General features: G+C 35.4%; 2 protein-coding genes across 3 annotated transcripts; one reads left to right on the top strand and one right to left on the bottom strand.

Moving 5' to 3' along the window:
* The first annotated feature begins 773 nt into the window (after positions 1 to 773).
* Positions 774 to 2,422, top strand: LOC110796897 (alkane hydroxylase MAH1-like). The gene has a single exon (XM_022001988.2). It carries the CDS (start codon positions 776 to 778, stop codon positions 2,273 to 2,275), a length of 1,500 nt encoding a protein of 499 aa, XP_021857680.1. The 5' UTR covers positions 774 to 775; the 3' UTR covers positions 2,276 to 2,422.
* A 937-nt stretch (positions 2,423 to 3,359) lies between these two features.
* On the bottom strand, positions 3,360 to 15,113 carry LOC110796894 (protein ABCI12, chloroplastic). 2 transcript variants are annotated; one of them, XM_056843668.1, is made up of 7 exons: positions 14,654 to 15,113; positions 13,191 to 13,276; positions 6,526 to 6,682; positions 6,044 to 6,208; positions 5,835 to 5,910; positions 5,258 to 5,322; positions 3,360 to 4,004 (listed from the first exon to the last, which is right to left on the bottom strand). In XM_056843668.1, the coding sequence occupies exons 1-7, from the start codon at positions 14,981 to 14,983 to the stop codon at positions 3,855 to 3,857; spliced, it is 1,029 nt and encodes a 342-aa protein (XP_056699646.1). In that variant the 5' UTR covers positions 14,984 to 15,113; the 3' UTR covers positions 3,360 to 3,854. The 2 variants fall into 2 exon arrangements, with proteins under 2 accessions (XP_056699646.1, XP_021857678.1); XM_022001986.2 differs by having other exon boundaries at positions 6,526 to 6,762; positions 13,191 to 13,307; positions 14,654 to 15,111.
* Positions 15,114 to 16,151: the final 1,038 nt, after the last annotated feature.

Here is a 16,151-nt window from a genome sequence, read left to right as displayed (position 1 = left end):
TACTCTCTACAATATAAAAAAAATATTGTAATTAACTACTTTATATAAATATGTGGTAAGATATTACTTTTGGTCAGATTATGATCATTGATTCTAAATTTCTGGATTGAGGACTTTACTAGGTGTATCACACGTGACGTCCCACTGGAAATGGGTAATTAAATTGCACGTGAGATGCATATGGTAAAGTCAATCTCGGAATTTTGAGTCAACGTTCATAATTCGGAAAAATGTAGTATCTTACCACCTCCGTTTCAAAAAGATCTTTACAGTTACTATTTGCACGGATTCCAATGCAATATTTAAATACTAATATATCCAATTTCGTATGTGAAAAAATTATAAAAATTTGATATTCCGAAAATACATCCCGAGACCAATCTAACAAGATCTTACATGTAACGTTTTGATGTATATAATGGTGAGAATTTACGGTCAAAGTTTTTATAATTTGGACACATTTTCCAAAGCGTAAAGATTATTCTGAAACGGAGGTAGTACAATATAACTATTTTATAAGATAGTTAATTACAATATTTTTTTATAAGGTAGTTTTTTACAAAAACATGATTATAAAATGTAGTTTTGACAAATTTTGCTATATTTTTTAATGATAACATTAATGATCTTATGTAGATTGACAGTATCCTATGAGACTCCCCTGTTATTTATTGCTCTAAGATAGTCAATGGTTGGGTTCCTTAATTATCAACGACCTTACTATATAAAGGGACGTCCTCTATGCTTCATAAACATAAACTAGTATATTTATACAATGGGCTACTTTGAAATACTTATAGTATTCTTTTCCCTCGTTTTCTTTTGCTTATTCTTTCAAAACAAAAATGGATTACCTACAAATTGGCCTCTTGTTGGTATGTTTCCGGAAATCCTAAAAAATGTTGATAGAATTCACCTCTACTTGGTTGAAATTCTAGAAAAATCTGATTTAACCTTCATTTTTGAAGGTCCTTGGTTCACCAAAATGCAACTACTTGTTACCATTGATCCTGCCAACATTCACCATGTGATGAGCAAAAACTTTCAAAATTATCCGAAAGGATCCAAGTTTAATGAGAGATTTGATGTTCTTGGAGATGGGATTTTTAATGCTGACTTTGTTGTTTGGCAATACCATCGAAAAATGGCTCAATTCTTCCTTGGTCACCCAAAGTTTAACAATTTTTTGGTTAAGAAAACTTTGAAGAAGGCAGAGAATGGACTTATCCCAGTCCTTGATCATGTTTCTACTCTTGGAATCCAAGTGAATTTGCAAGATTTGTTTGCAAGATTCACGTTCGATGCAGGATGTACCATCATGATGGATCACGATCCAAATACTCTCTCTGTCGACTTCCCTGTCAATCCTTCCTCCAAAGCCTTAGATGACATCGAAGAGGTGATCTTCCATCGTCATGTAGTGCCTACTTGTGTTTGGAAATTTCAAAGGTGGTTAAATGTAGGAAAAGAGAACAAGTATAAGAAAGCATGGAAAACCCTTGATAGTTTCATCTACAAGTGCATTACTGCCAAGAGAGAAGATATTATTAACAACAACCAAAAAGAAGACAATGAGGTATGTACTGATCTACTAACATTATATATAAAAGATGATGAAAATCTTAAAACTCCCATTGGTTATCAAGGGGATAAGTTTTTAAGGGATACAGTTTTGACTAACTTTATAGCAGGACGAGATGCTATTAGTATTACGTTGTCTTGGTTCTTTTACATCCTCTCTAAATACCCAGAAGTTGCTTCTAAGATTAAAAAAGAATTAGACAACATAGTGATAGATTGGACAAATGTTAAGGAGATGAATAGCAAGCTAGTATATCTTCATGGTGCTTTGTGTGAAACCATGAGATTATACCCTCCGATTGCTTTTGAGGCTAAAACCTCAATTGCATCGGATATACTCCCTAGCGGTCATCAAGTGAATCCAAACATGTTAATTGTATTTAATTTATACGCCATGGGAAGGATGAAATCAATATGGGGAGACGATTGCAATGAGTTCAAACCAGAGAGATGGATAACAAAACAAGGGAATATTAAGCATGAGCCATCATACAAGTATTTCGTGTTCAATGCCGGTCCAAGGACATGCTTAGGAAGAGACATGGCGTTTATCCAAATGAAGATTGTTGCTGCCACCATCATTCAAAACTATGTCATAGAAGCCGTTCAAGAACAACGTGTTGTTCCTAATGTCTCAATATTCCTTCACATGAACAACGGCTTTAAGGTTAGGGTATTCCGTCGCCCTTCTTAGTCATGTACGGACTTATCTAGCTTGTTATTCAAATCATCGATGCATAAACTATTTCTATTTTGTTTTTGAATTTTATGAATTATACATTACTAAAAGTTTGTAATTTTTATTCTCGTTAAACAACGATATAATTATTCCCTTGTTTTATTTTAATGGTTGGAGTATTTTCATGAGGAACCAAGGTTTTTTTTTTAATATATAAAAGTAGACAAAAATATTAGGTCCGTCTTCTCTTAATATTATGACCTAACTTATCAAAAGGAGAAAATAAGAAAATTTACTATCTAAGAAAGGATCTGTCTTGGTGGCTATCCATCAAATATCCAAGTGCAGCCCTATTTGCTTCACTGAATAGTGAATACATGACAAGAGGCAACCAAATCAAACTGACGTAGGAGTTTCTTGAAAGAACAATTGAATTTACCCATTTGGAAGGGCTATGACAAAAGGAGAACTAGAGCCTAAATTGTAGGACATGCTTGCTAAATCACCGGCCATGAAGGTCTCTAATAACTACACCTGTTGATGTGGAATGTGGAATGTGGAATGTGGAGTTATTTTCATAAAAAAAAAGACCATCAAAATTGAGTTTCAAAGTTCCAGGACTTGACAGGAGGCTTAGAAACAAAATCTAGAGAGCATCCTGACTCCTGAGGAACCAAAGTTGGATAGTTAGTTAGATCACACATAAATCTTCATAGTATAGTAAGTAAGTATCCAATTTAAGGCCCGACAACGTTCCATACTACCGTCATGGTGATCGGTGGTAAATTCCTTCATTTCTTTGCACTTTGTAAGAATAGCTTAGTTTTGGACTTTGGTGGACACCTAAATATTTTAAATTCAGAGTTGATTAGAGCTCGGAACAAAATTTGTACAATATATCACATAGACATCTATTCTGATTTTGTTATTCACCCACTTGCAACATTTATTGGTCCACTTACATAATTATACTGATTTTTTTATTCATCTACTTTCACACATAAACAAGATGTCATTTTCACCCACTTACAAGTAACTACACACTTGTTCACCATCTCTTTTACCTTTCAGTCGCGTGAAAACAGTAACCGAAAGAACATATAGGAACAGAGGTGGTAATTGATAACCTTTAACAAATTAAGGAGTAATTCTCAAATTCACTAAAAACGTAGGTAGTAATTGACAAATTTTCCTAATATTTTTAAACAACTTTGGAGTCAAGATGATGGATTCGATGTCTACCCGTCTGAACTCAAATTTTCAATTCCAAGTCTTTTAAATCAGTCCAGTGAAAAGTTAGACCTTTTTCCAATCGAAACCCCTAAATTTTGCTTGCAAGTCTTCAAATATCCATTTTCAGAGTTGCTACTGTCACAGAATCTTAAGAATGACTCCTTTGATTCACAGTTGGTTTTTCCGAGTCAATCAAGCGTCATCCAGAAACTCCAAGAGGCGAGGCTGTTTTTACATGTTGATCATATGGATGCCATGAAATTTTGGATAAAACTTGGAGTGTTGAGTGTTGAGTTTTGACTAGAGATGATAACACCGTTTGCAAAATAAATAACTGAGGCTGCATGCTGCATGCTGCTTATCAGACAAGTAAGGACCCTGACAACCTCGTAGCACCAATAACACCACACAGAGCTAATAAGGAGATGAGATTTGGCATCGTAAAAGACGAGGGTTGGAAGTGTATCTTGTGACGATTGCTATCACCTCGGAAACCTCGAACAATCATGGCCTGCAAAATTGACAAATCAAATAATACCAGCAAGTTCAAGCATAACCACATAAAAGGATAAATTTAAGGATCCTTTTATTTTCCAGGAACTAACCAGCTGACTGAACTAACTAGTTTAGGAACGGAATGCCAAAAGGCCATAACAAAAAGTAGTGATGTTACCAATTCCACCAGATAAGTTCAGACAACACAAACTTCTATTATCATCAAATTGCTAAGGCAATACGGCATGCCACAACTACAGTACTCATCTTCTTCTTTTTTCCATTCTTCAATTTACTCCATATTTCTTTGTTTTAAAATGAACATTAAGATAATTCAATTGTCTTAAAGCAATTTTTAGCGGACCGGATCACATTTAAACACTTTCTAGCACAATCATCCCTCCAGCCCCTAAACCAAACAGGCAGTCTGACTGCTTGAACACAAAGCCACAGACTTGAGCACTTCAGCGGATTTAGTTCTTAGTTCTCACTCCCTTGCGCATGTTGCTTTGTTAAATTACACGAGCCTAACTTCTTGACTCCACTTGTCCACAACCAGAAAGAGAAATGCCTCAGAAATCTTCATGCAAGGATAAAAATCTAAACAGACATTTACTAAATTGAGCATTTATACAAGAACACAAAGTGTTGAAGCATGTCCATGATATACAAATGAAATATATCTACAAGTTGAAGGTGTCCAACGGCCTCTCAGGGAGAAAAGTGATGCAATTATTTCAGCTTAAGGTGAGCATGCCAATGGATCACATCTCAACTATAAACTATTACCAACAGATCATCTAGGAAATCATTTCAGACACAAATGTACAAACTTCATAATTACTACACACTAGAACTGACATTGGAAATAAAATCTTGGGTATTTCCAATAAGGCCATAAATTTTACTCCATATAAGTTGTTTACTTGCTAGACACACTGGAACGCTAACCTGTTGGATACTTCTAGTGAAGTTAGTGAAACTCAAGACTATAGAATCTTGGGTAAGTTTAAGGTACTTCCTACTCAGACACAAGAATCTTGGGAACTTCAAATTAAGCCATAGATAGCAGTTATAGCACAAATTTTGTGCACTTGCTGACACAAAGCGACAGTGTCCCTGTTCAATACTTTCAGCTAAGTTTGTGTAACAAAACTACACAAGATTAGACATCCGAAAAAACTCACATTCTGTACTGCATCATTGTTAAAAAAAATCCGAAAATAAGATTGTCCAGAGGAAAGAAGGTCTAAGGAAAACGAGTAGAACCTGTGATATTTGCTCGGCATGGCTAAAAATATTCTTAAAGATCCGCCGGATATACATCACGAAGACTGCATGCCAAGAAAAAAAAAAAACATTCATTAGAAGCTGAGTTAACTTACAGCACACTGGAAGTAAACAAAAAGGGAGAACAAAATAAGTCTCCTCAGAATACCATGTCTGCCATCCAACAAATAAAAGAGGGCAAATATGGAAACTGTAAAGGCAATGGGAGGCAAGATATGTGGTGGTTACAGTCAAGATAGTGCCACAACAAAGGAGCTCTACAGGAAAACAACAAAGGGTACTGATATTTATCAAGAAAGGAAAAAATAGCAACAGTTGTCTCACATGAGCCATCCAGGAAAACAAAAAACATTTTACGGATTTCACCAATTTCCATGACCATGGAATGTGACAAAACTATCCAGAAAATACAAAAAACTCAATACAGTTGGTAAGCTGAAAACTAACAACTACAGTTTAAATTTAAATCTACATTTGATTTGAGTATCAAAAGCTTTTCCAGAAATCAAGCACAGAGGTATTGGGATCTGATTTTTTGCTGGAGTTCTGAACATACCATCAACTTTCTCCAGTAGTGTCATGTCCTGCCAATCAATTCTACGAGACAGAATTCCAAGCGCAACATTCTTGACCTGCCAGAAACTAGTTAGATGAGGAATGGTATGAGGACTAAACATTATGATTACTGATCACAAGCAGCTAAGAATAAAAATGCCTTCTCAACTGCCCCGTAAAAAAAGAATGCAGAAAAGATATAAGAACTACCTCGTCAAAAATAAGATTTATGAACCTTAATGAAAGCATTAGAGTAAGAACAATTTCGGCCACTGGAACACCAATACGTGCTAAAGGGAGCAGGAACCACCGTAATGCTGACGCCAGTTGCTCCGGGGGAGTTGTCGACAAACAGAGGCTAGCACTTTGTAATATCTGTCATGATAACAGACAGTCACTTATATAAGCTGTTTAACTTGTAATAACTTCAGTTTGAGCAAATATGAGGACGGAGATTGAAGAAGGATTATTCTGTCTACAAATGAAATATAAATGTAAACAGAAAAGGAATAAAAACATAAACAGAAAAGAGGTACTAAGGAGAAATTTGGGTACTTTACAAAGTACATGACAATAATTCATTGACACATGCCCTGGGGACGGAGATTCAATTTAGCAGAGAAATTACTATTACCTTAGAAATCCTACATAGAAAATAACCAATCTGGAAGGAACAAGAGAGATAAACTTACAGTGAATGTGAGGCATGCAGATGTACTTGCAATAGAGAGTCCTTTTCTTGTCATCTGTAAAGGTCCAAACTTGAAAAGCATATATTTATAACCTTTGAATGATGAAGGTATATTTGAAAGTCCGCTAAAAGATGGTGGTGGAGTCCTTTGAGAGACACTGGGAAGGACACCATCAGCAGTCAGTCCCAGCACTAAAAATAAAATGATGGATAGCAAAGTCACTCTACCCAATTGATCCTGCGCGCAAAAGGGAAATAATAAACTCAAGCAAGCTAATTTTAACCACAATTCAATTGCAGTAAAAATGATATATACAATCATAAAGATTTCACCGAAAAATGAAATACAAATGTGAGAAAGATAACACCCAATTTGTATTCCTTAATAACAAAGTGTGTAATGTAAGAAAAATAACATATACGAGTTTGGTTAAATGCACAAAAAAGCTCAGGGATTTCCCAACCCATCACCGCACCTCGGTGTGCCTCATTGACGTGAGGCGCATCTAAAGTAAAATATCTGGTAAAATAAAAAAAAATATACTCCTCAGCTCCCGTTGGGTGTGCCTCATCAAAGTCGTCTTGCCTAGACTGAAAAGGGTGCATGACCAATGTTGCCTTGTGCCTCAGCCGTCAGCACACCTTTTTATACACTAGGTTAGTTTTTAAATTCTGAAATAAAGTAAAATATATTTTAGTTAGGCCCCCGCTGCTGAATAGATTCTTGAAAGAATGGAACAATAATTTACTCAGAAAATTCTGTTAAGACATATGAAACCTTAGTGTTCTCATTAAGAATTTCTCATGATGAATAACGTACCCAATTGGCTTTTACTGTTTTACATGGTTTTATATTGGCTAGCACGGGATCAATCAAGTACACTATGTTGACGTCATTCTTAGAATTACAAACCGAACAACTGAACGAGCTTAGAGTACAAATGAAACAGTTTTGGAACAATTAAAATATAACAAAATCAGACTTAACAATTCACCAAGTCTAATAACCTCAGTTTTTCTCTTAGACATGCCTCTTCTTCTTTATACCCCCTCAAACATGTTTTTCCACCACTTTAAGTCTCAGCTACAAAATCCGAATGATGCCTCTTAATATATCTGAACCATCTCAATGTCTAGCCTCCCACATTTTACCTTCTTACCTTCCATAGACGTCACACCCACCTTGTCACTGATTTCTTCATTCTTGATTCAGTTCTTTTTGAAAAGGTGGACATCTAACAAACATTCTCCTCCCTGTGATAACTGATAAGTGAAAGACCTCTCACTCCTAGCCTAAGATCTTATACAATTTTGAGTCCTTCCTTTTGCTGATGGTGTTTTCTACCCTTATTTGATTTTCATCTTTATAGGTTTAGTGCTTGTTTGACTGAAATTGAGCTTATCTAAATTTATTTGAACTTATTTTGTCTGCACATATTTTTGCTGAAAATTACTCATTTGTGTGTTCAATTGTATGAAAAAAACACTTAATTTTATTGAAAAGAATTTATTTTTTCTGACATAAGTCAAATAAGTTGAAACAAACAGACCCGTAGAGTAATTAATTAATCTCTTGGTTATATTCGTCTTCCCTTAGTGGTTGACGGTTGTTCATGTGTGTAGGTACATGCTTGGGAGGGTGTGATGCCATGTTTGGTATGCCAAGGGAGATGATCGAAAAGAATTAGAGTGCAACTCCAAAAAAGGATGGAGGACTCGAGATAAAGGCCAACCAGGTCTGACACAGTCGTGCCAATATCTAACACTGTCTTGTCCTACTACAGCTCCCACAATTCAGCTACAGCATTGGCACAGTCATTTCAATTGAGTCTCCATCAGAAAGTGCAACTGTAAGCCATAAGGTGTAAGCTTTGATTCGGGAGAGAGACTTTCTTTAGAGAAAGAAACTTATGAATTATCACTTTTCACTGAAAGTGTCTAGTCTCCAATAGAATCCATTTCGATACATAAAAGTTAAGCAAGCAACTGGTGCTTTTTTGTAGGTTACAGTTATGAATCACAATCAAACTCCACAACACCAAATCACCATTTACAAGGTGATTCAAACAAGTCAATTACTCGGGGTGGTTTATTGAAACTCGAAACTTGTTTTCATCTGTGTGTGACCGGAATACCACTAAATCAGACCATGAACATCTAAGTTCCAGCAGCAGACAGGTACAAGAACAGTTTTAAGCTCTCAAAACAACTTTGCAATATTTGAAAGGAACCAATTGATCATCCCTGGCATTGCCCACTAAATACCTCAAGACATCAAATTACAAAATACTTCAGTTAAATTGAACAGGTTAGAATGAGTCCTGTATTTATACAGGAAGATAAACTTATTAACAAGAGGATATGTCAGTGATGTCGTACATCTATGAATCACAGTTCTGAGAACCCTAAGGTAATTGACTCTAGAATTTGACTATGAAGTCTTCTACTACTGGTATAAAAATAAAAAAGTAGACGCAAGGAGAGTCCATTTCACATCTTTCTGTCCACAGAAGATGTCCGGCTAACAAACCCACCAAGGTTCACAATGATAGCACTGTGTTTTGGTAGGCAAGTTCAAAAGAAATGTTAAAGACGTGAACTGAAAATTTCGGTCCATTGCATTAACAATCTTTGTTTGGTAAAATGAAAGAGAGACTTTTTGACAAATACGTGCTTAAGAACGAGGTTTTACATTGCTTCAAAATCCCATATTAGGTCACATCTAAACAAGTATCCTTTCTGAATCTCTCATTTCTTTTTTGAAGTTTCCTCTTTATTGATAAATTACCTTCTTGAAATAATCACCTAAACAATGAACTTTGAAATGAACGATTTCTTGAAAAGAAAAAATTTCAACATGCCTTCCGTTTTTCAGATCCTTAGGATTTCAAAGATCCCATTCCAAACACGCTAAAAGGGTTCCTCCATTCTTAACTTTTCCTTTTCTTTCAAAAATAAAAAGAAGGAAACAAGATATATATATATCCTATAACCCTGTTTTTACAAAAATAATTCAGGTGCTTATATCACTAGTTACCAGTCGGCTTAAAATCAAGTAGCTTATCAATCTCAGCTGCTGCTTTTCCAGTTTCAGGCATTCAGCTATTAGTTTCAGCTCCTTTTCAACAGTTTTTTTTTTCCAAACATAGCCTAAGCATCGATTATTCAACACCATACCTAAGCTCAGTGAACCACCAACGCCATTTTTCCATGAGTTCCTAGAAACTCCACAAGGCCACAAGCATAGAAAAAAAACGCGGATGCGGTCGCGTTCACGGTAACGGTCGCGTTGTCGGGGAAACTGCTTGTAACGGAAGAATAGAACGGATCTCGGATGACGCGGTGAAAAAAACCACACTAACATGTCTAAGCCTTGTTATTATATTTTTGGTCTAAAAAGCATTATATCAACACAATATAACCAAATCTATCCTAATATGGGTGAGTATTATTTTCTGTGAACAAATAAGCACTCGAAATATCATGTTTCATAAACTACATAACTAATTACATAAATATTTTTGGTCAATTTATGTAAAAGAACGGTGTAACGGAGAAAAAAAACGTCTAATGCGGCGAGTCACCGTTACGTAACGGACGACGCGGGGAGAAAGACGTGATTTTTGTCAAACCGTAACGTAACGGGTTTTCGCGGAACGGCAAATCCAAAATAGGTTACATAACGGCCGACCGGCCGTTACGTAACGGAACGGCCGAGTTTTAATTCCATGGCCACAAGCATGGTGTAAAAACTAGCCCGAGTTAACTCGTATCGCCCGAGTTAACAAGGTTTTGGAGGCTGGCGATACGAGATATCCCGAGTTGTAAAGGTGTTTTTAAAAACGGCGAGATCTCGGCCGGTTCAACCGATCCCAACGAATTTTGTCCGCATTGAACGTTATAAACCTCACATCTACTCGGTTTTCAGTCGAATTCCCATGTTTTCGACAAAAGGGAAAAATGAAAGAAATGGAGAAACTCCATTGAAATAGAGTAGAGAACTCCATTTTCAAATAAAAAACAAGAGAGGAGAGAAGGTAGAGAAAGGAATTCATTTTAATTATGTCGCGTGTACGGTTTAGGGGAGGGGGACTAGGGTAGGTAGTGAATGGGGCTGACATGGGGATTCTTTTTAAATTTCAAATTCCTACGCGACAACCGCGACACGGTCCGCGACTAACGCATCAGTTCCGTTACCGAGACTCCGCGACCGATCCCGCGACGGTGACCGATACCGCATTTTTTATCTATGGCCACAAGCCACAACAAACTTACAACACTCTCTTCCCCATTCAATTTACAAAATAATGTATCTTCTATCCAACATCAAACAAAGATATTATTCTAATACCAATAAGCTATCTATGACCATATAGAAATCCAAAGCAGACATAAAAGGTGCAAAGGATTCCTTTACTTTTAACTTTACATCAGAAATATGACTCTCGTAGACTAACATAATTCTTAAAGACACAATTTTAACATGAGTATGTCAAGCTCTTCAGATGATGGTCTTGTTTGGTAATTGGTTGTTGGCTATCGGCTGTTTTACTTGGCTGTTTTACTTGGCTGTTTTGACCGAAAACAATTTAAATTTGCTGCTTTTGTTGGTTGTTTGACTATTGGTTGTTTACTACTCCCTCCGTCCCTTTTTTTTCTTTACGTTTGGTATTATGCACGCGATTTAACGACTAATTAATGTGCATTAAGATTCCTCTATTTTATTTTATTTTATTTAAACAATGCAAATTACATTTATTTATAATGTTTTGACTTTTATCAAAACTTTGACATTGGGAAAATGAGAAATATTTAATGCCCCAATGGAAAAGTGTGAGAGATAAAAAGAACCCAATGAATTTAATTGGTTAAAATAATTCTTGGACACAAATTTTGATAGAATACTAAGACATTTATATGATAATATAAAAGGAATGTAAAAAACAAAATGGGACAACTGGAATGGAATACGTAAAGAACAAAAGGGACGGAGGGAGTAATATGTTTAGTAATATCACTTGTTGGTTTGCTATGTAAAATGACATTGGAGGAGATTTGAGCTTTATTCAATTTTCAATAAATATGATGTAGTACGTAATAACTATACCCTCCATTTTCCTAAGTTCTACTCACTTTTCGTTTTGAGCTATTTTCTTAAGTTCCACTCATTTTTACTTATTACATTTATGTCAACATTTTATTCATATTATATCATTTCTACCACATTTTGTGGGGCCCAATAATATCTAATAATTCTCTTACTTTCTACATCTCTTTCCTTACAGCAAAAATACCCATTTGTGTGGTCTTTCCTTGAGTTCTCCATGGTTTCTCACTTGATTTCTCCTTGGTTTCTGTTGCTACAACAACTAAGTAGAACTCGGGAAAACAGAGGGAGTAATACATAAATTATTAATTAAAAATAAATTATTAATTAGAGTATTACTGTGATCATTCATAGATTAGTTTATACTAATTAAAAACTATGAATTATTAAGTACAAACTATTAATTCTTGTTAATTTGATTAAATTATAAGTTTTTAATATTAATTTGAATAATTAAGAATTACTCTTTAAGTAATAATCATTAAAATTTATTAATTACTCGTATTTAATGATTATTATAATTATTTTTGAAGTATAAGTATAACTCATGAATAATTATTTAATTTTAACTATTTAATACGAAGTATTATTTTTCATTATTAATTATTTAGTTCTTTAATTGTTTAATTAATTAATTATTAATTTATTTTATTACGGAGCATTTAATCATTAATTACTTAGTGAGAAGCCAAAAGCCCAGTATATCAATATTATAATTATTAGTTAATTAGTGAAAAAACAAGGATATAAAAGTAATAGATAATGAGAAGACAAAAGCCAGCGTCGGAAAAGAGTACCAAACACATTTTTTTGGCGGTTTGACCACATTAAAAAGCCAAAAAGACAATGAAAAAACTAGCTAAAAGCCATTTGCCAAACACCCCCAATAACCAGAACCTATGAGAGAAGATTGTTAGATGGGAGATCGTATACAAACCACACTTCCAACAAGTTTACTAAAAATGACATGGCAGTAACCCCACAAACAAGGCAACTAAGGCTTAAGTTACAGTAGCCCTCTACTTTGAAGATCAATCATTGGACCAGAAAGCGGGAATATCAGCCAGAAAGGAATTATAAAAACAAATAAATAAGGGAGGATAACATCTCTAGATCTTGATCTTCTCAAATCACCAAATCAACTCTAAGCATAGGTGAAATAAATAAAAAAAGTACGCCTAAGAAAGACACCCAAATCCACAAACTCTATTCAGTCAAAGAAAGCCATTTATTTTATGACTATAGCAAAATGTGAAAACACAAATCCTTCTCAATATCAAACTTGAAAAGAACTCCTTTCTTCCAACTTCCTGCATCAAGGATACCACATTAACTGGGAACATCAAATTGACAACCCCCAACAGAACTTACTTCACTGCCGTCGTATTAAAAAGAATATAACGAGTAACAAAACAAAAATGTAAATAGCAAAGAGTAAACGATTGAGGGTTCTTCACACATTATTAATTCTTGGAGATGTATTCAAGCTACATCACATCATCACTCAAAGAAACTGCTAATTACAAGTAGCTCTACAAAATAATGTAGACTGAACTTACCTTCCACACGTCTGTTGGGAGTATCCAAGTGGACAGAAGAGCAAGAGAAAGCACAATCCCAAAGCGCATGTAAATATGGGAGCGCGCTGGCAAGAAAACTAACACTATAAGCCAAACCTGCAAAGTAAACATATATTTTAACAGACAGAAATTTAATGCCTACCCTGATGAGAAAGACAAACAAAAAGATATATAAATAATCAGATTTCTTTGGATTAATATAATGAGGCCCTTGTCACCTCAATGTGTTTGCTTGTCAATAAATGAAGCCATAAACTAGAAATCCACATCAAAATTCTATAGACCATATAGAGTCTAAGAGTCTACAAATATCATGTCTTTCAAACAAGGTACTCCATAAAAACGGAGAGACAGCATTTTACTACCGTTGATCATAATACACATTTTCATCCACGCCTACGCAAGTAATTATAGTTTCAGTCCACATCAATTAGCTGCAGAGCAATGAAGAAAACTGAAGCTAGAAGTTCATTATCCAACGGTTCACATGGATTTTAAATACAAAAATATTTACAAAGATTAAGAGAAGCAGGAACCTGAAGTCCTGAACTGCAGTCAGAAAATGGCTGCACTTTGCTTGATGAAATAAACAAGTATAAAAAACTATACGAGGAATAAGAAAAAAATCTCAGGCAACCCAGTCTTTAGGGAGAGTGTTTGAAAACTACAGTCAGATGTTTATTAAAATTAACAAATAATGACCTGATTCATCCAATTATTATTTAGCTTCACATATGTGTTATTCCTGCTGATAGGTATTGTCAGTGTTACCTTATACGTTCATTTACCCCGCTTAATATGTATTGAGTACACCCGTATTACGTAATGCGTGTTAGTATCATGGAACACTTTGGACTAATTTAACATAATAAGATAGCGAATTGTGTACCCGGGTATTGTACAAAACAAATTGTAAACATAACTAAATTTGTCGATTTAGGTCATGATTACACATGTTAGCTAAGAAAAGTACTTGAAAACGAAAGAAAACATTCACAAACATTCATAGGGTCATAGAGGTTATGCCCATTGTTGCTACATTATCTTTCCCGAGCACCAAATAGTTTCTCTATTCTCAATGCTCAGAGATGTTGAAATGGGTTAGCCAAGCAACAACTCTTAGCTACAATCAGCAAGCTCTGATACTGGTCATCACACAGGACCATTGCATACAACAACATAATCATCACCCGTATCCTTCTAATGAAGCTATGGTTCTTCCCCCGTAATACTCGATGTACGCAACCTTACCCCTCCCGCGCACGTCAACACAAATGCGAAATCACAATATCTATCACTCATCAAATTTTACTTCTAAAACAGGTAGACATAACTTAACCCAATTTTCACATAATCAAAAGAGAGTAATTTAGTTTACATGAAAGCCATAGTTTCAAACATTTAAAAATACCCAAAATCAAATAAAAAGATAGAAAGATTACCAATTTAATTCTAGGGTCAACAATATGCAAGAAAGTGGTCGGAGAAGTGATAAACTGACAAATTGGGCTTGAGGTTGCGCCAGCAATTGATTGAAGAACTTTATCAGGCCCAAAATCAACTTTCCTGGGCAGCCATTTTTTCCAATTAAAAGCTTCTCCATCACTACGAACTGCTGCTTTACTCTGGATTTTGTAGGTCTTTAATTTCCATGGATTGAAGATTGAAGGAAGGGAAATAGTTGGTTTAGGCCTAAATTGGGTGTGAAGATTTTGAAGTGGGGTTTTCAAGTGAAAGGGAGAAAGTAGGATGAGGGTGTGAGAAATGATCATGATTATTGGATTTGGGTTGAAATTTCAGGGGTTAGTGGCTGTGCAAATGCACACCATTGACAGCCTTTGGTCCGACCAATGCATTTCAACTGCAGCAGCAGAAAGCTCGAGGAGTGAAAAAAAAAGCGCGGACACACCTATTCCCGTATTGTACAATTAGGTTTTGCTCTGTTCAACCTATTTTGACTTATTTCAAATAATAAGTTGTTAAGTTCAGATAATATAAGTTTAGCAAAAATAAATATTTTTTCAGACATTTTCACACACAATTAAGTTTTATTGCAGATAAAATATGTTTTTTCAGATAAAATAAGTTCAGTTAAGTTCAGTTAAGTTCAGATAAGTTCAGATAATATAAATTAGTAAAATAAGTTGAATAGAACAGAGCCTTAAAGGTGTCAGAAGTTGACCCGACTCCAAAAAACTACTTGTTTCTAACTCTAAACGAACTGGTTTGACCCGGAAAATCCAGGACCCAAACCCGATCTATAATCAACTTGACTCTACCCGACACCCGTTTCACTCGATCTGAACTCCACCTGTAACCAGTTTGATACGACCTGAACTCCACATGTCACCGGTTGGATTCCACCCAAACTCCACCCGACACCGGTTTGACCCGACCTGAAATTCACCGGACACCGATTTGACCCGGTAAATATTTGATCTGACCCGATTTGGTTTGACCCGAACTGATATCTAACCGACACCGGTTTGACCCACCTAAACTTCACCCAACAGCGATATCAACTCGCAAATATATGATTTGACCCGGTTGACCTGAATCCTTTTCTAATCAGCCTTTTTGTATTAAATCAGTCTGGTTTTACCTTTAACTCTTTTAATTACTCAAATTCATGTTTTGCTAAGCTCGACTGGAATGCGAAAACTCAAAGTCAAGCTCTGGTCAACTCGAAAACTCGCAAGCTCAGAAATATCAAACTCGACTCTAGCTCGAAATAAAATTCGAGCTCAAACTCAACTAGAAATAAAACTCGAGCTCGAACTCGACTCGAAATCGGCTCGAAAACTCAAACTCTAACTTGAAATCGGCTTGGAAACTCAAGCTCCAGTTCAACTCGAATTCCAATCTCATAAAATGTTTTTACCTCAAGTCATTATATCCATAAGCCCAAATAGAAGCCCAAATGAAAGTGATTTGAAACAT

The sequence above is a fragment of the Spinacia oleracea genome, chromosome 4 (genome assembly GCF_020520425.1).
Source record: "Spinacia oleracea cultivar Varoflay chromosome 4, BTI_SOV_V1, whole genome shotgun sequence".
In the NCBI taxonomy this organism is placed as follows: domain Eukaryota; kingdom Viridiplantae; phylum Streptophyta; class Magnoliopsida; order Caryophyllales; family Amaranthaceae; genus Spinacia; species Spinacia oleracea.
The sequence above is the reverse complement of the archived record's forward strand: the minus strand, read 5'-3'. Positions and strand labels throughout refer to the sequence as shown.

Coding starts and splice junctions, on each gene's coding strand:
- LOC110796897 (XM_022001988.2), top strand. CDS start 776: ATGGGCTACTTTGAAATACTTATAGTATTCTTTTCCCTCGTTTTCTTT.
- LOC110796894 (XM_022001986.2), bottom strand. CDS start 14,983: ATGATCATTTCTCACACCCTCATCCTACTTTCTCCCTTTCACTTGAAA. Junction 5,911..6,043: donor TAAATCTTATTTTTGACGAG/GTAGTTCTTATA, acceptor AGTTTCTGGCAG/GTCAAGAATGTTGCGCTTGG. Junction 5,323..5,834: donor ACTACTGGAGAAAGTTGATG/GTATGTTCAGAA, acceptor CTTGGCATGCAG/TCTTCGTGATGTATATCCGG.